This window comes from Mirounga leonina, unplaced genomic scaffold (genome assembly GCF_011800145.1).
Source record: "Mirounga leonina isolate KUSES-001 unplaced genomic scaffold, KU_Mleo_1.0 Mir_165, whole genome shotgun sequence".
Classification (NCBI taxonomy): domain Eukaryota; kingdom Metazoa; phylum Chordata; class Mammalia; order Carnivora; family Phocidae; genus Mirounga; species Mirounga leonina.
In genome coordinates this window covers 4,858,979-4,881,002 of record NW_023270415.1, presented here as the reverse complement: position 1 = coordinate 4,881,002, position 22,024 = coordinate 4,858,979, and the positions used below count along the sequence as shown (strand labels likewise).

Here is a 22,024-nt window from a genome sequence, read left to right as displayed (position 1 = left end):
CTTTATCTCTCTCAGAAATGGGTGTGGGTGCCTGACCCATCCCATGGCTTTTTTTTTTTTTTCACATAAAAATATATAAGAAATATGTAATTTTTTATTTGTCTGTTTCCCTTGTTAGATTTTTGGGACTGTTAAAGGCAGATTTGTCTTATAACTGTGAAAACAGAGTCAGGTACATGAATGCTTAATCTAAACATGAATATCTAAGTATTTATTATAAAATATTTAAGGACTCTTAAAAGGTCTAATAATGAACACTATGTAACCACCATCCCAGTTAAGAAATTAACCAACAGTAAACCTTACTACATCCTCTTTTTCCACTATCAAGGGGACTACTATACTGAAATCACTATTTTTCATTTCTTTATATTTATTTATATATCAAATGGGGTGGCACATATCCCTAGATAATACATATTTTTAAATGTTTAAAAAAATTTATTACATGCTATCACACTGTAGCTAAAAATAAAGTTGACGATGATGTGTCAACTACTAACCCCAAAGCTTCAGATGACAGTAAGAATTCTAAAATGACCTTCAATCATGTGCAAAATAACCCTTCCCTGGAGTTTGGTGGGGGTTGGGGGCTATGTATCTAATGGGATATGACTCTTGTGATTATTTATATTATGTGGCAAAGGTAAAGGGATTTTTCATATTTAATTAAAGCCCTTTTTTTTAATTATTATGTTATGTTAATCACCATACATTACATTAGTTTTTGCTGTAGTGTTCCCTGATTCATTGTTTGCGTATAACACCCAGTACTCCATGTAGTATGTGCCCTTTTTAATACCCATCACTAGGCTAACCCATCCCCGCACCTCCTCCCCTCTAGAACCCTCAGTTTGTTTCTCAGCCCTAATCAGTTGACTTTTAGTTAATCAAAAGAGTCTGTTCTGGGTGGGCCTGACCTAATCTGGTGAACCCTTTCAAGACAGCTCTAAGCAGCAGACGTGCTCTCCTACTACCTAGAAGAAGAAAAATAGTCATGCTGTGAACTGCCTTTGGAGATGGTGGTGTCCAGTAGTGAGGACCTCAGTCCTCTCACTGCAAGGAACTGAATTCTGCCAACAATTTGAATGAGTTTGGAGGAGGACCAGATGAGAACTCACCCCTGCTGACCCCTTGATTTCAACCTGCTGAAATGTTAGCAGAGGATCCAACAAAGCTGTGACTGAATTCTTAACCCATGGAAACTGAGATAATAAATGGGTGCTGTTTTTTAGCAACTAAATTTGTTGTAATTTGTTATAAAGCAATAGAAAACTCAAACAGACCTTTCTTCCTCTAATTACTTTAGGGACACTTAAAATATTTTGTCTATGAAATGTTTTTCAGAAAGATTTTGTCACAAAGAGAAGGAAAGGTCTATCTATTAATAACTGGTAGTCCCGCATGCTGAAAAATATTACAATTAAAACAGCAAGAATTTCAATTAAAATTATTTATTTATTTATTTTTAAGTCTTAATATAAATTCTAGTTAGTTAATATACAGTGTAATATTAGTTCCAGATGTGTAATACTGTGATTCAGCACCTCCATATAATACCCGGTGTTCATTACAAGTGCACTCCTTAATACCCATCACCTATTTTACACATCCCCTGACCTACCTCCCCTCCTGTAAATATCAGTTTGTTCTCTATAGTTAAGAGTCTGCTTTTTGGTTTGCCTTCCTCTCTCTTTTTAATAAGTGGGCAAAAGATATGAATAGACATTTTTCCAAAGAAGACATGAAAAGATCCTCAACTTCACTCATCATCAGGGAAATACAAATCAAAACCACAGTGAGATATCACCTCACACTTGTCAGAATGGCTGGAATCAAGAACACAAGAAACAACAGGTGCTGGTGAGGATGCAGAGAAAAGGGAACCCTCTTGCACTGTTGGTGGGAATACAAACTGGTGCAACAACAGTGCATAACAGTATGGAGGTTCCTCAAAAAGTGAAAGATAGAACTACCCTATAACACAGCAAGTGTACTAGTAGGTATTTACACAATGAATACAAAAATACTAAATCAAAATGATGCATGCACCCCAGTGTTTATAGCAGTATTATCTACAGTAGCCAGACTATGGAACTAGCCCATGTGTTCATTGACTGATGAATGGATAAAGAAGATGTACTGTATATATACAATGGAATATTATTCAACCATAAAAAAGAATGAAATCTTGACATTTGCAATGACATGGATAGAACTAAATAGTATAGTGCTAAATGAAATAAGTCAGTCAGAGAAAGACAAATACCATATGATTTCATTCAGATGTAGAATTTAAGAAACAAAACAAATGAAGAAAGGGTTTTTGATTACTGATTCAATTTCTTTGCTGGTTATCACTCTGTTCAAACTTTCTATTTTTCCTGTTTCAATTTTGGTAGTTTATATGTTTCTAGGAATTTATCTGTTTCTTCCAGGTTGTCTCATTTATTGACATATAGTTTTTCATAATATTCTCTTATAATTGTTGTATTTCTGTGGTGTTGGTTGTTTTTTTCTCCTCTCTCATTTGTGATTTTATTTATTTGGGTCCTTTCTCTTTTCTTTTTGATAAATCTGGCTAGGAGTTTATCAATTTTTTAAATTTTTTCAAAAACCATCTCCTGGTTTCATTGATTTGTTCTATTGTTTCTTTAATTCCTATATCATTTATTTCTGCTCTAGTCATTATTATTTCCTTCCTTTTGCTGGCTTTAAGTTTTGTTTGTTGTTTTTTTTTTTCCAGCTCCTTTAGGTGTAAGGTGAGGTTGTTCATTTGAGATTTTTCTTGCTTCTTGAGGTAGGCCCATATTGCTATAAAATTCCCTCTTAGAACAACTTTTGCTGCATCCCAAAGTTATGTTTTCTTTTTCATTTGTTTCCATGTATTTGTTTATTTTTCTTTGGGTTGACCCATTCATTTTTTTAAATTAACATATAATGTATTATTTGTTTCAGGGGTACAGGTCTGTGATTCATCAGTGCCCACCATAGTACATACCCTTCCCAATGTCCATCACCCAGCCACCCTATCCCTCCTACCCCCCTCCACTCCAGCAACCCTCAGTTTCTTTGCTGAGATTAAGAGTCTCTTATGGTTTGATTCCCTCTCTGGTTTCATCTTGTTTCATTTTCCCCTCACTTCCCCTAGGATCCTCTGTCTTATTTCTCAAATTCCTCATATCAGTGAGATCATATGATAGTTGTCTTTCTCTGACTGACTTATTTCACTTAACATAATACCTTCTACTTTCATCCACATCATTGCAAATGGCAAGATTTCATTTTTTGATGGCTGTATAATATTCCAGTGTGTGTGTGTGTGTGTGTGTGTATAATATCTTCTTTATCCATTCATCTGTTGATCAACATCTAGGCTCTTTCCATAGTTTGGCTATTGTGGAAATTGCTGCTATAAACACTGGGATGCATGTGCCCCTTCGGATCACTACATTTGTATCTTTGGGGTAAATACCCAGTAGGGTAATTTCTGGGTCATAGGGTAGCTCTATTTTAAACTTTCTGAGGAAGCTCCAACTGTTTTCCAGAGTGGCTGCACCAGCTTGCATTCCCACCAACAGTGTAGGAGGGTTCCCCTTTCTCTGCATCCTCGCCAACATCTGTCATTTCCTGACTTGTTAATTTTAGCCATTCAGACTGGTGTGAGGTGGTATCTCATTGAGGTTTTGATTTGGATTTCCCTGATCCCGAGCGATGTTCAGCACTTTTTCATGTGTCTGTTGGCCATTTGGATGTCTTCTTTGGAAAAATGTCTGTTCATGTCTTCTGCCCATTTCTTGATTGGATTATTTGTTCTTTGGATGTTGAGCTTAAGAAGTTCTTTATAGATTTTGGAAACTAGCCCTTTATCTGATATGTAATTTGCAAATACCTTCTCCCATTCTGTCAGTTGTCTTTTGGTTTTGTTGACTGTTTCCTTTGCTGTGCAGAAGCTTTTTATTTTGATGAAGTCCCAATACTTCATTTTGGCCCTTGCTTCCCTTGCCTTTGGCCATGTGTCTAGGAAGAAGTTGCTGCCGCTGAGGTTGAAGAGGTTGCTGCCTGTGTTCTCTTCAAGGATTTTGATGGACTCCTGTCTTGCATTTAGGTCTTTCATCCAATTTGAGTCTGGTTTTGTGTGTGGTGTAAGGAAGTGGTCCAGTATCATTCTTCTGCATGAGGCTGTCCAATTTTCTCAAGACCATTTGTTGAAGAGACTGTCTTTTCTCCATTGGACATTCTTTCCTGCTTTGTCGAAGATTAGTTGACCATAGAGTTGAGGGTCCATTACTGGGCTCTCTATCCTGTTCCATTGATCTATGTGTCTGATTTTGTGCCAGTACCATACTCTCTTGATGATTATAGCTTTGTAATAGAGCTTGAAGTCTGGAATTGTGATGCCACTAGCTTTCCTTTTCTTTTTCAACATTCCTCTGGCTATTCTGGTCTTTTCTGGTTCCATATAAATTTTAGGATTATTTGTTCCATTTCTTTGAAAAAACTTGATGGTATTTTGATAGGGATTGCATTAAATGTGTAGATTGCTCTAGGTAGCATGGACATTTTCACAATATTTGTTATTCTAATCCATGAGCATGGAACGTTTTTCCATTTTTTTGTGTCTTCCTCAATTTCTTTCATGAGTATTCAATAGTTTTCTGAGTATAGATTCTTTGCCTCTTTGGGTTAGATTTATTCCTAGGTATCTTATGGTTTTGGGTGCAATTGTAAATGGGATTGACTCCTTAATTTCTCTTTCTTCTGTCTTGTTGTTGGTGCATAGGAATGCCACTGATTTCTGTGCATTGATTTTATATCCTGCCATTTTACTGAATTCCTGTATGTTCTAGCAGTTTTGGGGTGGAGTCTTTTGGGTTTTCCACATAAAATATCATATCATCTGCAAAGAGTGAGAGCTTGACTTCATTGCTGATTTGGATGTCTTTTATTTCTTTTTGTTGTCTGATTGCTGTGGCTAGGACTTCTAATACTATGTTGAATATCAGTGGTGATAATGGACATCCCTCCCACGTTCCTGACCTTAGGGGGAGAGCTCTCAGTTTTTCCGCATTGAGAAAGATATTTGCTGTGGGTTTTTCATAGATGGCTTTTAGGATATTGAGGTATGTATCCTCTATCCCTATACTCAAAGAGGTTTAATCAACGAAGGATGCTGTACTTTGTCAAATGCCTTTTCTGCATCTATTGAGAAGATCATATGGTTTTTTTTCTTTCTTTTGTTAATGTATTGTATCACATTGATTTGTGGGTGTTGAAACAACTTTGCAGCCCAGAAATAAATCCCACTTGGTCGTGGTGAATAATCCTTTTAATGTACTGTTGGATCCTATTGGCTAGTATTTTGGTGAGAATTTTTGCATCCATGTTCATCAGGGATATTGGTCTGTAATTCTCCTTTTTGGTGGGATCTTTGTCTGGTTTTGGGATCAAGGTAATGAGTTTGGAAGTTTTCCTTCCATTTCTATTTTTTGGAACAGTTTCAGAAGAATAGGTATTAATTCTTCTTGAAATGCTTGGTAGAATTCCCCTGGGAAGCCATCTGGCCCTGGGCTTTTGTTTGTTGGGAGATTTTTGATGACTGCTTCAATTTCCTTAATGGTTATGGTTCTGTTCAGGTTTTCTATCTCTTCCTGGTTCAGTTTGGTAGTTGATACATCTCTAGGAATGCATCCATTTCTTCCAGATTATCTAATTTCCTAGCATAGAGTTGCTCATAATATGTTCTTATAACTGTTTGTATATCTTTGGTGTTGGTGTGATCTCTCTTCTTTCATTCATGATTTTGTTGATTTGGGTCCTTTCTCTTTTCTTTTTGATGAGTCTGGCGAGGGGTTTATCAATCTTGTTAATTCTTTCAAAGAACCAGCTCCTAGTTTCATTGATCTCTTCAACTGTTCTTTTGTTTTCTATTTCATTAATTTCTCCTCTGATCTTTTTTATTTCTCATCTCCTGCTGGGTTTAGGCTTTATTTGCTGTTCTTTCTCCAGCTCTTTTTGGTGTAGGGTTAGGTTATGTATTTGAGACCTTTCTTGTTTTTTGAGAAAGGCTTGTATTGCTATATACTTTCCTCTTAGGACTGCCTTTGCTACATCCCAAAGATTTGGAACAGTTGTGTTTTCATTTTCATTTGTTTCCATTAATGTTTTTAATTCTTCTTTAATTTCCTGGTTGACCCATTCTTTAGTAGGATGCTCTTTAGCCTCCATGTATTTGAGTTCTTTCTGACTTTCCTCTTGTGATTTAGTTCTAGTTTCAAAGTATTGTGGTCTGAAAATATGCAAGGAATGATTCCAATCTTTTGGTACTGGCTGAGACCTGATTTTTTACCCAGGATCTGATCTAGTCTGGAGAATGTTCAATGGGCACTAGAGAAGAATGTGTATTCTGTTGCTTTGGGATGGAATGTTCTGAATATGTCTGTGAAGTCCATTTGGTCCAGTGTGTCATTTAAAGTCTTTATTTCCTTGTTGATCTTTTGCTTAGATGATCTGTTCATTTCAGTGAAGGGGGTGTTAAAGTCCCCTACTATTATTTTAATACCCTCAATGTGTTTTATTGATTTTGTTATTAATTGGCTTATATAATTGGCTGCTCCCATCTTAAGGGCATAGATATTTAAAATTGTTAGATCTTCTTGTTGGATTGACCCTTTAAGTATGAAGTGTTCTTCCTCATCTCTTATTATGGTCTTTGGTTTAAAATCTAATTTGTCTGATATAAGGATTGCCACCCCAGCTTTCTTTTGATGTCCATTAGTGTGGTACATGGTTTTCCACCCCCTCACTTTAAATCTGGAGGTGTGTTTGGGTCTAAAATGAGTCTTTTGTAGACAGCATATCTATGGGTCTTGTTTTTTTAATACAATCTGATACCCTGTGTCTTTTGATTGGGGCATTTAGCCCATTTACATTCAGGCTAACTATTGAAAGATTGAATTTAGTGCCATTATATTACCTGTAAGTTGACTGTTACTGTATATTATCTCTGTTCCTTTCTGGTCTATGTTACTTTGAGGCTCTTTATTTGCTTAGAGGACCCCTTCCAATATTTCTTGTAGGGCTGGTGTTCACAAATTCTTTTAGTTTTTGTTTGCCCTGGAAGTTTTCTTATCTCTCCTTCTATTTTCAGTGACAGCCTAGCAGGATATAATATTCTTGGCTGCATATTTTTCTCATTTATTGCTCTGAATATATCATGTCAGTCCTTTCTGGCCTACCAGGTCTCTGTGGACAGGTCTGGTGCCAATCTAATATTTCCACCATTGTAGGTTACAGACCTCTTTTCCTGAGCTGCTTTCAGGATTTTCTCTTTGTCTCCAAGACTTGTCAGTTTTACTATTAGATGTCAGGGTGTTGATTTATTTTTATTGATTTTGAGAGGGGTTCTCTGTACCTCTTGAATTTTGATACCTGTTTCCTTCTCCAAATTAGGGAAGTTCTCTGCTATAATGTGCTCTAGTATACTTCTGCCCCTCTCTCTCTTTCTTCTTCTTCTGGGATCCCAATTATTCTAATATTGTTTCATCTTATAGTATCACTTATCTCTCGAATTCTGCCCTCGTGATCCAGTAGTTGTTTATCTTTCTTTTTCTCAGCTTCTTTATTTTCCATCATTTGGTTTTCTATAGCACTAATTCTCTCTTCTGCCTCATTTATCTTAGGAATTAGGGTCTCCATTTTTTTTTTTTAAAGATTTTATTTATTTATTTGAGACAGAGAGAATGAGAGACAGAGAGCATGAGAGGGAGGAGGGTCAGAGGGAGAAGCAGACTCCCCGCCAAGCAGGGAGCCCAATGCGGGACTCGATCCTGGGACTCCAGGATCGTGACCTGAGCCGAAGGCAGTCGCTTAACCAACTGAGCCACCCAGGCGCCCTAGGGTCTCCATTTTTGATTGCACTTTGACTTGGGTAGATTTTAGTTCTTTCATTTCTCCAGAAAGGGATTTTCTAGTATCTTCTATTCTTCTTTCAAGCCCTGCTAGTATCTTTATAATCATTATTCTGAACTCTAACTCTGACATCTTAATAATGTCTATATTGATTAGGTCCCTGGCCTTCAGTACTGCATCTTGTTCTTTTTGTTGAGGTGATTTTTTCCATCTTGTCATTTTGTCCAGAGGAGAATAGATGAATGAGAGAACAAAATGCTAAGAGGGTAACAATGACCCCAGAAAAATATACACTAAACAAATCAGAAGATACCTGAAACCAGGGGTAAAAGAAAGAAAGAAAAAAAAAAAAAGAATATGATCAGTCTGTTGAACAGAACAGAGCCACACACTAGATTTTGGGTGTATTTTGGTCTGTTAGAAGAAAATGCTTCCCAAAATTTTAAAGAATGAAAAACTTATATATATACATAAATAAGGGTAAATACGATGAAGAGGTGAAATATGACTGTAAAGATGAAAATTAAAAAAAGTTTTAATTTTTATTTATTTTTATTTATTTATTTATTTTAATATTTTATTTATTTGACAGAGAGAGATACAGCAAGAGAGGGAACACAAGCAGGGGAGTGGGAGAGGGAGAAGCAGGCTTCCTGTGGAGCAGGGAGCCTGATGTGGGGCTAGATTCCAGGACCCTGGGACCATGACCTGAGCCGAAGGTAGATGCTTAATGACTGAGCCACCCAGGTGCCCCTAAAAAATTTTTTAAAAAAGGAATTGATAAGATAAGGAGTTGGTGAAAAAAGAATAAAAAAAATTTTAAAAAAAGAGAGAGAATGTGATCAGGCGGGAGACTAGGACAATGTCATACACTAGATTTAGGGTATATTTTGGTCTGTTAGAAGAAACTGTACCCCAAAATTTTAAAGAAAGAAAAAAATATATATATACACATACAAAAAATAAGGTTAAATACAATGAAGGGATAGAATATGACTGTAAAAATGAAAATTAAAAAATATTTTAAAAAGAAATTGATAAGATGTTGGTTGAAAAAGGAAAGAAGAAAAATTCAACTAAAAAATAGAAAAAGAAAAAAAGAGAATTAAAAAAAATTAACTTTGAAAGACTAAAGAGTCATGGGAAAAGAGCCATGAATTCTATGTGCTGGATTCCCCTATTGCTGTAGTTTTGCCATTCTCATTGATTGGTAAACTTGGTCTTGGCAGGATTTTCTTGCTGATCTTCTGGGGAGGGACCTGTTGCAGTGATTCTCAAATGTCTTTGCCTCAGGTGGAATTGCACTGCCCTAGCCAGAAGCCAGGCTGAGTAATCTGCTTGGGTTTGCTCTCGTTAGTTTTATTACCTGAAAGTTTTCCATACAGCTTTTGAGGATAAGAGTGAAAATGGCAGCCTCTGAATCTCTGGCCCCAGAGGAGCTGAGAGCTGGGGGCCCTGCTCCTCAGTGAGCCCTCAGAGTAAAGCAGTCAGTCACTTCTATCTCCCCAGTCTCCAGCTGCACTCCATGCTCACCCAGCCTATGACCGAGTGTTTCTATCTCTGGCACATGACCCTGTTTGGATTCTCCAAACCCAGCAGATTCCTGCAGTGCACTCCAGTGCCATTCCTCCTGGGGGAGGAAGGGGGCTCTCCCTGGTTTGCCACTTGTTGGGTCCCTCCTGGAAGAGTAGTGGCCTGGCTGTGCCGCAGATCACTGTTTATGGCACCTGGACCTGAGAGCCCACTCCTTGGCCCTGTCTTTGCAGCTGGTTTCCCCTCTCCAATACTTGGGAGCTCTGCCACCCTCAGCCCCCCCATCTTTTTGTGACCCCAAGGGTCCTGCGACCACACTCTCCCAGCGAGGGTTCCACCCCTCGTTTAGCCACTGGAGTGACGTTCCTCAGCAGAGCAGACTTCTAAAAGTTCCGGGGGCGCCTGGGTGGCTCAGTCATTAGGCATCTGCCTTCAGCTCAGGTCATGATCCCAGGGTCCTGGGATCCAGCCCCGCATCTGGCTCCCTGCTCGGCAGGAAGCCTGCTTCTCCCTCTCCCACTCCCCCTGCTTGTGTTCCCTCTCTGTGTCAAATAAATAAATAAAATCTTTAAAAATAAATAAAATAAAAGTTCCGATTTTGTGCTCCGCTGCTCTATCACTTGCTGGTAGCTGGCTGAGGGAGGCTTCCTCCCCCCATGGTCTATCTTCCCAAATATCAGCTTGGATTTACTTCTCTGCACATCCTACCTTCCAGAAAGTGGTCGCTTTTCTGTTCAGAGAGTTGCTGCTATTCTTTTCTTCAATCTCCTGTTGAGTTTGTAGGTGTTTGGAATGGTTTGATAACTATCTAGCTGAATTCCTGGGACAAGCCAAAATTTAGGTCTCCTACTTCTCTCCCATCTTGCTCCTCCTCCTACCCCCATTCATTCTTTAGTAGCATATTGTTTAACCTCCATATATTTGAGATCTTTCCACATTTTTTCTTGTTCTTGACTTCAAGTTTCATAGTGTTGTGGCCAGAAAAGGTGCATGGTATGATCTCATTCTTTTTGTACTTGCTGAGACCTGATTTGCCACCCAATATGTGATCTATTCTGGAGAACGTTCCGTGTGCACTTGAAAAGAATGTGTATTCTGCTGCTTTAGGATGAAATGTTCTGACTATATCTACTAAGTCTATCTAGTCCAGTATGTCATTCTAAGCCATTGTAAGTACTTCATTTCCCTTTAATGATTCCTGGTTTTTCTAATTTTTGCCTCTGTTATTCTTGCTCTTAGATTCATCCTTACACCTCAGTTGGTTTGTGATTTGTCTTACTTTTGTTTTCTATTTCTTACCAGTTATCTTCACCTCTATCACCATGTTGATATTATGTTGATATGTATTCCCTTGATTCACCTTAGCTACCTGCTTCCCACCTGTGGATTCTGCCTACTGTTCTCTCCTTTCTCAAACTTTGATCAGCCTTGACATTTAACCTGTAGGCAGTGAGATGGTAGACTGCCAAACACCAAAATAAATTTTGTGACTGCTATATATCATTTGTATTAGCTATTACTCCTTTGTATCTTAAAATTAAGGCTGGAAACTGGAAACTATGGCTGGGATCCTTCTTGAGGCCTCTGGCATGGTTTCTCTCCACAGGGGATATTTGACACAACTGGAGCTCCAGCATCTAAAGGATAGAGCCCAGGGGTACTACTAACTATCCTACAATTCAGAGGACAGAATTATCTGGACAGAATTATCTCCCATCACAGAATTATCTGGCTTCAAATATCAACACAGCTAAGGTTGAGGATCGTGGTCTAGGGAACACTATATTCCATTGGACTTCCTGAGGTATCTTCCCAAGGAGAAACCCTTATTTCCAGGTAATCCTTTACCACCCTGTCCCTACTGTAATCCTCATTCTTTATAAATAACCAACCCTACTTCCCTCTAGTTTCTATTTTCATATATATTATCTTATTTTAATCCCAAGTTAACTCTGGGGTCGCCAGATCAATGTTAGTATGATTTATTTAAAAAAAAATTTACAGATGGACAAACTCAAACTCCAAAATATTAAGTAATCAAAAAGGTTTATTGAGGATTAGAACACATTACCTTTTTATTAAATAGTGCTTTTTGTAGTGCCCTAGAGTCTCTCTTTCAAGGCTGTCACTCATCATTAGAGAGCCATAAAAGCCTTAGAAATGGCTTTATAAGAAGGCATAGCTAACAGAATGGAATCTTGAGAATTTTCAGGTTAATCCTGGTAGAATTGGGAGAGGGCTGGGGTCTGGGTTAAGTGACTTGAGAGAGCATCTCATCAATTTGAGTATTTCCATATTCAAGAGTCACTGAAAATAAGGTTCAAAGCAGGAAATGAGAAAAGCCTTTCCTTTTGCCTCACTAAATTAAATGTATTTTCTTTTTCTTTGCCTTATTAATTCTTCATGGCATTATGATTAAAAAGGAAACCCAGGGGCGCTTGGGTGGCTCAGTCATTGGGCATCTGCCTTCCGCTCGGGTCGTGGTCCCAGGGTCCTGGGATTGAGCCCCGCATGGGGCTCCCTGCTGGGCGAGGAGCCTGCTTTTCCCTCTCCCACTCCCCCTGCTTCTGTTCCCTCTTTCGCTGTGTCTCTCTGTCGAAAAAATAAATAAAATCTTAAAAAAAAAAAAAAAGGAAACCCAAAGGTCAGTGAAAATGGTGTCCTGAGAAGATGAGCCAGATGACATAGTAACTTTGACCAACAAAGCATCCATCTGCTTTTTTATTGTGCTGAGCAGTATTGGTGGGTAGAGGAGGCATTCTTCCTAATAGTAGGGTGGTTTCCCATTAATTCCAATAATCTGCCATTGTTTACTCTTTGTAGGGATAGAAAATTGATTGAGAGTCATGATGATAATGAGCAGCACAAAAGCCTAAAATATGGGGGCTTTGTGTCACCTTTGTTATAATCATTAGGTATTGCAACCTCCTGAGGTTGACAAAGAAAATGAGATCATAATGGGGCACCTGGGTGCCTCAGTCAGTTAAGAATCTGCCTTCCGCTCAGGTCATGATCCCAGGGTCCTGGGATCGAGCCCTGAATCAGGCTTCCTGCTCAGCGGGAAGTCTGCTTCTCCCTCTTACTCTGCCTGCTGTTCCCCTTGCTTGTGCTCTCTCTTTATGTATATATCAACTAAATAAATAAAATCTTTAAAAAAAAAAGAAAATGAGATAATATTAATTACTGTTATTAAAGAAAATTAACTCTCAAAGATGACATGCAGTCTTTGGCAGCTGGGATGTCTTGGACTGTATAGGAACAGTCATCTGAGGGTGTAGGAAAGTTTTAGCTGTGTCCCTTTCATTTTCCAGGTCTACCACTATACAGAACAGGTGGTGGCATGCTGGAGCTTGACATTCAATAAAATATTTCTCTCTAGAGTGCCTAGTTAAAAATATGGGCTAATCAGATGGTATTCCACAATATATCTAAGCATGTTAGTTTATCAGAAAGAAAATATCCCAATACATAAATTTTAGTAAATTTTATGAGGAGGGAAGGCAAGTTTCTTCTGCTGTATAAGGCACATTTTAGTTAAGAAAGGTTTTTGGGAAGTTGTGGGCAATTTAAATACCTTAGAGTATTATTTCTAATTGTGATAAGTGCATATACCTGAAGGTTTATTATGTTTTGTTTTGTCATTGAGCTATGCAAGAACCATGGGGATGAAGCTTCATCTATTTAGCATCCCCAGTGGAATATGAGTGATCACTTTGCTAGCCCTCACTCTCTGAAAGGCATGTGTTCACTTCATTGAAAACATGCTATGATAAGAAACAGACTCACGTTTCATCAGTTTTACTATTGAGTCAGAGTTGAAACAAATAAAGACATTCAAAGTGAAATAACTTTTAAAGTCTCTTTATGTATAACATTCTATGATGCTCTATACTACAAGATGACATCAGCTCCCCATCACAGGTGTGAATAATTTAACAAGAGGTGATTTTCCTTGTTTCCTGAAGTCAATCATGCTATAATTCACAATGATATAGCATCTGGCATCTTTTTTTTTTTTTTTTGAAGAGCATCTAACCTTAATTTTTCTTTTATTCAACATTAAAAAATTAATATTATTTATTATTAAACTCATAATTTAAGAACCTTATCTCTGATATTTGATTTTAAAATGTACTTAGCAAATTGATATTATTCTGTATACATGGCCTTGGGATTTTCTTTTTAACATGGTTATATATATGCATATATATATATTAGTTTAAATAATGACTATATGTGTGCATTTCACATTATTGAACTTAGAGCCTTTCTTTATATTTTTTAACAAAAAATTTATGTTACATAAAGCATGATCATAACCGATTGGCAAGAAACAGTCAAATGGCTAAACCTGGATGAAAGGTCGGGAAAATTGGAAAATAGTATTTAATCTGACCTATTTTACATTTCATCAAATCTATAAAATTATCCTATCAGTTTGGTAATTTCAAATTTCATAGCTTGACTCCTCCAAAATAGATTTAATTTTGTTAACTATATGTGCATAAATGGTGAGAGAAATGTCTTTGACTTAGTGTATGTCATCATATCTTTCATAATCATATCCTACAAAGAATATTTGTATTTAATATGGTATAATACAAGAATATAAGAAAATACAAAAATACTAGCTATCTGACTGTGGGCAATTTACAAACATTGAATCCTTCTATCTAAAGTTTGGGAGATATTTACCAAAGTAGTTACTTCTAAGTAGTGTCTTTTTTCTTTTTTTCTTTTTTTTTTTTTAACTTTCTTTGTGCATGTCCATAATTGTCTATTTTTTTCTATAATCAACACAGATCATTTATGTAGCATTATAGTTCTACTAAAATAGAAGTCACATGAAGATGATATCTTCCTTGTATTTTGTGAGTTCAGAGGAATAGACATTGGCTCTGTGTGTTGGAAGATGATGTAATAGCTCTTGTATGTATGTATAGTTTATTTAGATTTAGAATGGTAAAAAAGCTTGCAATTAATGTGTCTTAAAATAACACTAAGACCTAAAACTTTTTAGAAATCTAATGTATAGGCAAATTTTTAAATTTAATAATGGATTTTACAGATTTGATAATATACTCATTTTACTATAATATGGGGAGAGGTTTCTTAAAGCAGTTCTAATATGCCTTCTATATTACTAAAACTGCACCCCTTCATTGGTTTTGGTATAGATCTAAAAATGTCGTATTTTTAGTTACTGCTTGTAATAATAATTTTTTGTGGTAAGACAAAGTATGAGCACAATAGCAGTATTTTGTCCTTTTTCTTTGTTTACGCTTGACTGGTGCATTCTTTTTTTTTTCTCCCTTCTAAAACTTCTAGTCTAAAATGATCATAATTCTTTAGGGTAAAAGACTAAAACATTGTCACCATTATTTAAAGTACATCTTAAAGAGATTCCATGACATTAGGTCAGAGAGAGATGAGTTATCATTATGGAAAGAAGACAAAAGTATCATTGTCAACATAAGATTGTATAATGAAAACCCCCACATTCAACTGAAAGGAGAATATTTCTTTTAGATAGACAGTTTAGATAAGTGGAAAGACAAATCACATTCTTAGATAAAGTCACAATGGTAAAATTTAAATGTTAATTAAAGTATCCAAAGGACTTTTTTTAAAAATTTGTATGCATGCTACTGAAGTGAGCACATTGAATTTGAAGAATTGTCCTAAAATACATGGGGGTGGGGGGTGGGGTGGAGGGGTGGGGTTGTGGCTGTGGAAATAACCATTAAAATAGTAAAAAAGAAGAGAGATAGAAATACCCTATATAGAAAATAAAACAGAAAACAGCAATATTTGAAATATTTCCATTGTAATTTGTCTAGAAATAGACCCAGTGCATGTCAGAGATATGTATATGATTATACATTGCAAATCATAGAGGAAATATAACTATGTCAGTCAATAATAATGACAGTACATAAGTAATTTGGAAAAAATAAAAAAATAATTCCAGATAAGTCAAATATTTAAGCATTAAAGTAAAACCACAATAGCTTAAGGAAAAATAAGCTTTTAATGTAATTTTAGATTCAGGAAAGCCTAAGCAGGATACAAAATCCCAAAGCTATGAAAGAAACTTAACCGACTGAGCCACCCAGGTGTCCCTATTTAGTTAATTTACAGAAAAAGAAACAAATGGCCATCACTATAAATTTTCAAATATCTGTATCTTTCTTTTACTTCAGAACATTTAAATTTTGAAATCTTAAAATTTCAAAAGATAGAGAGGGCAGTTTATTTATTGGATCTGTGAAAGAATTTGTCACTCACAGAGAGATTTCACATGTAAATCTGCCTTTTCCTTTGAGAAATATGCATGAAAAAGAGTTGATACATGCAATTGAAGAACTGTGTTCTTTAAATCTGCCTGATTTTTTTCTTCCTTTCCTTTCCCACACCTTGCCTTTTTTATTTTGTTTTCTTTGTTTCTTTGTTTGTTTTGAACTGCAAATGATTTATGTGGTGCTTATAATATTTTTGTGGTATTAGTGGTGGCAAATTTTCAAAAAATAGTCATTACTGACTTTGGCCAAGAATCTCTTACTTGGTAACTATGCAGATAACTCAGGTATCAAGGTTTATGGTTATTGAAAGTTTTAGATTACCTACTTTATTTTTATTATTATAATTTTTTAAGGATTTTATTTATTTGACAGAGACACAGCGAGAGAGGGAACACAAGCAGGGGGAGTGGGAGAGGGAGAAGTAGGCTTCCCGTGGAGCAGGGAGCCTGATGCAGGGCTCGAGGCCGGGCTTGATCCCAGGACCCTGGGACCATGACCTGAGCCGAAGGCAGACGCTTAACGACTGAGCCACCCAGGCACCCCTAGAGTACTTACTTTAGTAAGCATGGAAATGAAGTGCACAATCCTGCCATGTTAAGTGTAGCAGAACCACATTTCTGGAGAGTGTCCAAATGAAAAGTAAACATAATTATAAAGCAGGAGCAGATTAACATTATTACCACTTACAAAACACCCCAAACTATCTTATTTGTATTTAAATGTAGATATAATAATTCACTTTCAGAGTAACTCTTGACATTATCTTGAATGGAAATTTTGACAGAGGAGAAAGCTCTATTTTGCTTCTCTTCACTTTGATGAATTCATAACCATGCAAAAAGCTTTTATCTTTCCTAATAGCCGCCAATTGCTTTTTAACAAAATATTTCCACCCACGCAGTACACATTTGTATGTATATCAAATATACAAGTATGTGTGTGCATCCTGTGTGTAAGATACTGTTTCAGCAATGCAAGATGCAATTAACACAAGCCCGTTGATCTATTGCTGGTTTTTCTTCCCCAAGGTTTTGATCATCAGGATCGCAGATCTCCTGTTTTCAGGAGTTATTTCATTTCCCCAATAAAAGTATAACATTTTTCAAGTGAGCTTGGTTTGCTTCTTTTTTTTCCCCTCCTTGGCATCATAGGCAATATTAGGATATAGAATATAACCACACAGTTCCTCAAGCTTGCACTGACTTTTTGTGAAAGGATGTTAGATACTGCTTTATGCCCTGAATGTCAGTAGAATCAGTCATAAATTTTGAATACATCTCCTTTATGAAAAGTAAAACAAAAAATAATATATATGACAGTCTTTATAATCACTTAACCAAAACATTGTTAGGAAAATATTCCATCCATTAAAATTCTAACAAAGATATTTTGATGGAAAACATAATGTTTTGAATAAACCTTAACAAGATATATGTGCTTGTGATTGGAAAACACATTCAACTGTGAATCACTGTAATGGGTTTGTTTCTCGTCAACAATAAAAACATTTCCAAGAAAACCTATGAGTTAAATTGCTTGATCTCATACGTTAGATTATTAACATTCATATTGAATTATAATGTTCAAGAAATAAAAACAATTTTAGTGCAATTTTAGAAGTTTAATTTTTTTATTTTCACCAAAATTTAGATAACTATGTAAGAATATGCAGAAACATAGGCACTGAGCACATTTTATATACCAAAGAAAGATGAATTATGATGAATAGTATCTTTTCCTTTTTCAGTTCTGGTACTGAAAGAGAATGAGCACTAATGACCAAAGGCATCCTTTGTGTTAAATGGATCAGCTCCTTTCCCAGGCACCATCCTTCGGACAATTAAGAAAATAGTCAAACAGTTTCCCATATTCTATGGTTCAGATGAGATTGAGACTGTATATACATATCATGTAACACACATACAAACATATCACATAGAAGTTGCACAAATCACACACGTGTGTAGTATATGTATATACATATGTATGCACATACATGTACACGTATACACATTCAAATATGCATCTACGTGTACACATGTGCATTATATCTATGTGCACACATATGCATATAAATATATGTATGTGTGCATACATACATATACTTTTTTATATGTGGTGGTGCATGTATTTAATAAAATGTGGGGTAGAATAGTCATTCTTCAAATAACAATAGATGTATAGTGGTAGTTTGAGCATCTAAAGCAAGTGTTGTATTGGATTTTGAATATTTGATTAAGAATGTACAAAGAGAGGGGCGCCTGGGTGGCTCAGTTGGTTAAGCGACTGCCTTTGGCTCAGGTCATGATCCTGGAGTCCCTGGATCGAGTCCCGCATCGGGCTCCCTGCTCTGCAGGGAGTCTGCTTCTCCCTCTGACCTTCCCCCCTCTCATGCTCTCTCTCTATCTCATTGTCTCTCAAATGAATAAATAAAATCTTAAAAAAAAAAAAAAGAATGTACAAAGAGAGTAACTGAATAAATTTTCTCAGGACAATGTTTGTGACTGGTATTAACTAGATATTAACTAAGTGTGTTGCTTTTAGTTAGCTTAAAAAATTTCTTGAACACATGGTAGACTATAAAGTTGATGGGATCATTGACTGAAGCTAAGAATTATCCATAAAAATGGACATTATCTCTGTTTGGCCTCAGCTCTAATGCATACTGTAGATTGATTGTTCTGCCTCCCTGATAGCCAGAACACTAGGCGTAAATGGCAAGGAGTGGCTTTGGTACCATAAGTGGGGTGTTGGGTAGTGCCTTCAAATGCTATTTGGGGAATTAATTGTGTGAATGAACCTTTAGAGGTGAGGCATGTCTGAATAGGGTCTCTGGGCTGTCTCTGTGTGTATAATGAGTAAAATAATCACCTGCTCCACTGGCCGAAACACTTGTTTCCCTAATAAGTCATACAAAAAAAAAAAAAAAAAAAAGCACAAAACAAATATTTTATAATACACTAAAAGTGAATCCTCTAGCATTTTACTCTGGCAGTAGATTTTAGAAACTTTGGAGTTTTTAAATGGTATAGGATATTCAGAAAAATGTGTGCCAATTCAATTAGTAGACATTCCCTGTACATTTAGACATGCCATAATAATTTAAATTTGAAAGAAATTTAAAGTGTATTTACTAGGGAAAAATTTATAATTTTTATTTGCCAGAGTGCTTTTTCTAAAATGTTCAAAGTTGAGGAGAGGTGATTTTTCTGTAACTTGTTTTACTATTCAAATCCAATTTATTTTTGCCACCTGTTATTTTCCCCTGGATTTTTTAGAAGTCAGTTTTGGACCATCTGATGGTACTATAATAAGAGCCTCACTTCCTATGGTGTAATTGACTCTCAGTTTGACCGTTCAACAAATACACAATGAGAGTCCACTGTTTGCCAAGAGCAGTGATATTTATTTTTCCAAGGAAAATGCTTAAGCCTGAGTGTATATAACTCTCCATCTGTTTATTTAGAAATATATTCCTGTGACTATGTTGATAATTTTCCTTTTAAATGGTAGGCTTCAGGAATTTTATCCTAGGGTTTATAGTCCTCTTTTAGGGGTATTTTAGGGTAATTTAATAAATATAAATTTTAGGGTAATTTAATAAATATAAATTTTAGGGTAATTTAATAAATATAAATTACTTTTGAAGTCTTTTGTGACAAACTAACATTTTATATAGCTTTGTTGAATAGAAAATTTTAAATTTGTAAATTTAGTGAACATATCTGTAAATGTTTTTCAACTCTGTAATCACTATTTCTAGTAGAATTATTGTAATATTTGCAGAATCTGTTTCTCATTCTGGAATTTGTGTTTGTTTTTGTTTTTCCAGTCTCCTGAACAACAACCAAATCAGACAGATTTCCAGACATGCTTTTGAAGGACTTGAAAATTTGCTTTATCTGTAAGTTGCAAGAAAGAACAACAATAACTTATGGTGTTGATAGATTATTTTTGCCTTTTTGTTTAACTAAAGTAATTCTTCATCTTCTTGAAAACTACTGTCAACCTTTACACAAAACACATTTGAACATTTCTAAGTGAAGTCAATTGTTGCTTTCAACAGATTATTCATCTAAGCACACTTGAATATTTATGCACATTTTTATCCCTTCATCTCTGCCACAAAAATTCTAAATTGGAGAAAAATAAAAACAAAATAGTTTGCCCAACTTTCACATTCAAATCTAATTAATCGATAATTGCAAAAATTGCACAGATCCAAGAGAAGCTTCTTATATCAACAACTCAGCCATCCAAGACCTTCTGAAGCCAGTGAACACACTGCAACTAGGAACTTTAATGAACCTGGATAAGAACCAAATTTTGGAAAAATTAGCTCACAAATATGATCATTGACATTTGAGGTGCTCTTTTGTTTATAACAAGTAAATGAGAATAAAGGTATTCTAAAGACTTTATTTATTTGAGAGAGAGAAAGAAAGTACAGAGAGTGAGCAAGCAGAGTGTGTGTGGGGGGGTGGTGAGGGAAATGCAGGCCCCTCCTTGAGCCGGGAACCCGCTGTGGGGCTCGATCCCTGGACCTTGGGATCATGACCGGAACTAGAAGCAGATGCTTAACTAACTGAGCCACCCAGTTGCCCTGAGAATAAAGGTATTTTAAATGAGTCCCTGTTTTGACTCAGAAACTAGTCCATGCTGGTAAGCAAGTTGGGAGGTCATGACTGATACACTTACGTGGAGGCTGAAGGAAGAAACTAGGACATTTGTCTAAGCACAGAGTGAATGCTGCAACTTTCCTTTTGAAGAACCTTCAAGAAGTAACTAACATTTTTACACAAATATGCCCATTTGTACTTCATTAAGTATTTTGTGTAAAAAGTTGGTTATTCTTTTAAGAGAAGATGCTATCCTGGCCCTTAGGCTCCCATTTCATTTCTACAATGATCACAGCATCTTTCTGAAGCACTGGAATTCATATTACACCTCAGCTCTGGAGCCTTACAGCCTTTTGTGTTCAACTGAGATACCCCAGCCTACCCGGCAAGACCTTCTACAGCTTTTTTTTTTTTTTTTTTTTTTAATCACTCGGTCCTAAATTGCTGGTTCCTTCTTGGAATTGTTCCATTCTATTTGCTGTCCTAATTGTTGATGACCAACCTAACATGCTTAGCAGGTGCATGTCAGTTTTGATCTCCACGTGAGAAACATTACTAAGAGTGCTTCAAGCGTTCTCGACTGGTGGTGTGAGAAATCAGCTTCTCATAAATGAAGGAGCTCTGCCCCCCCTGCATATCACCTCAGTCCTGTGGTTCTATGGTTCTTTGCTCATTGGTATGTAAGGAGTATCACCCTTACAGTAAAACAAGCAAATTAATAAAAAACATAAAACAAAAACTTTATAACTTTGTAAATAATGGCTTAGAAAAAACCTCATTACTACTGCAATATTCAGTGAAAGAATCTAGTAAAATGACAGTTATTAACAAGAAATTAATTTTGGATAAAATGAACATTCAACATTGCTGTGGCTTGGATCAATTACATGCACAAATGCACTATCTGCTGTGTGTAAGAAGCATTTTCTTCAGCCAGTTCACACGCTACTCATTAAGTGAAAGTTACAAATCTTCTGTATTTAGGAAAGGGGAAGGATAATTATAAATGTTTCATTATGCAATAGGTTGTGAACACATTCATGTGACCACTGAAGTAATTCTTTCCATATTTTCAATAACATTGACAAGTAAGGATTACCTCTCAAATCAGAGAAATTCATAGCAAAAGGAAGGTTATAGGCTACAAGACCTATTCATTTCAGACAGCACCTGTCTGGATGAGAAGAAAATGGAATTGTAAGGTTTAGAAGAAAATGTCAGGGTTTGAGGCAATCGAAGATGGCCTAACTCTGCCACTTTGTGTCAATAATACTTTAAGATTAAGCTGGCCATCCACTATCATTCTGCGAGCTGATCCAGAGAAAATTCTTGAGCAGACATCCGCTCTTTGGGGATAAGATTCACAAATACCCTGAAATATGGTGGTATTCATTATTTAGGTGGTCTGTGGCAATGTTGGGATAGGCAATGGGGAAGGTGGTAGTATATGAAGATGAAGAGGCATGAGTAATGCCTATATATGTGTTTGGAGGATTAAGACACACATGCTTATAGGACAATAGGTTTTGTAAGATGGGCACATATAAGGTGTGGTGGTGTCAGAACAGAAGGAAGACCAATTCTGTCTCCCAGTATAATGGGCAATTTAGACTTCAAATAAGGGGGTGTTTAGGAATTATTGAATCATTGACCAATCAT

At 36.2% G+C, this 22,024-nt stretch overlaps 1 protein-coding gene across 1 annotated transcript in view; it reads left to right on the top strand.

Moving 5' to 3' along the window:
- PXDNL (peroxidasin like) overlaps positions 1 to 22,024 on the top strand; it is a 507,553-nt gene that overhangs the window by 227,953 nt on the left and 257,576 nt on the right. The window contains exon 3 of the mRNA XM_035011137.1: positions 19,579 to 19,650. Within this exon, the coding sequence (XP_034867028.1) occupies positions 19,579 to 19,650 (72 nt within the window). The remainder of the gene's footprint in view (positions 1 to 19,578; positions 19,651 to 22,024) is intronic.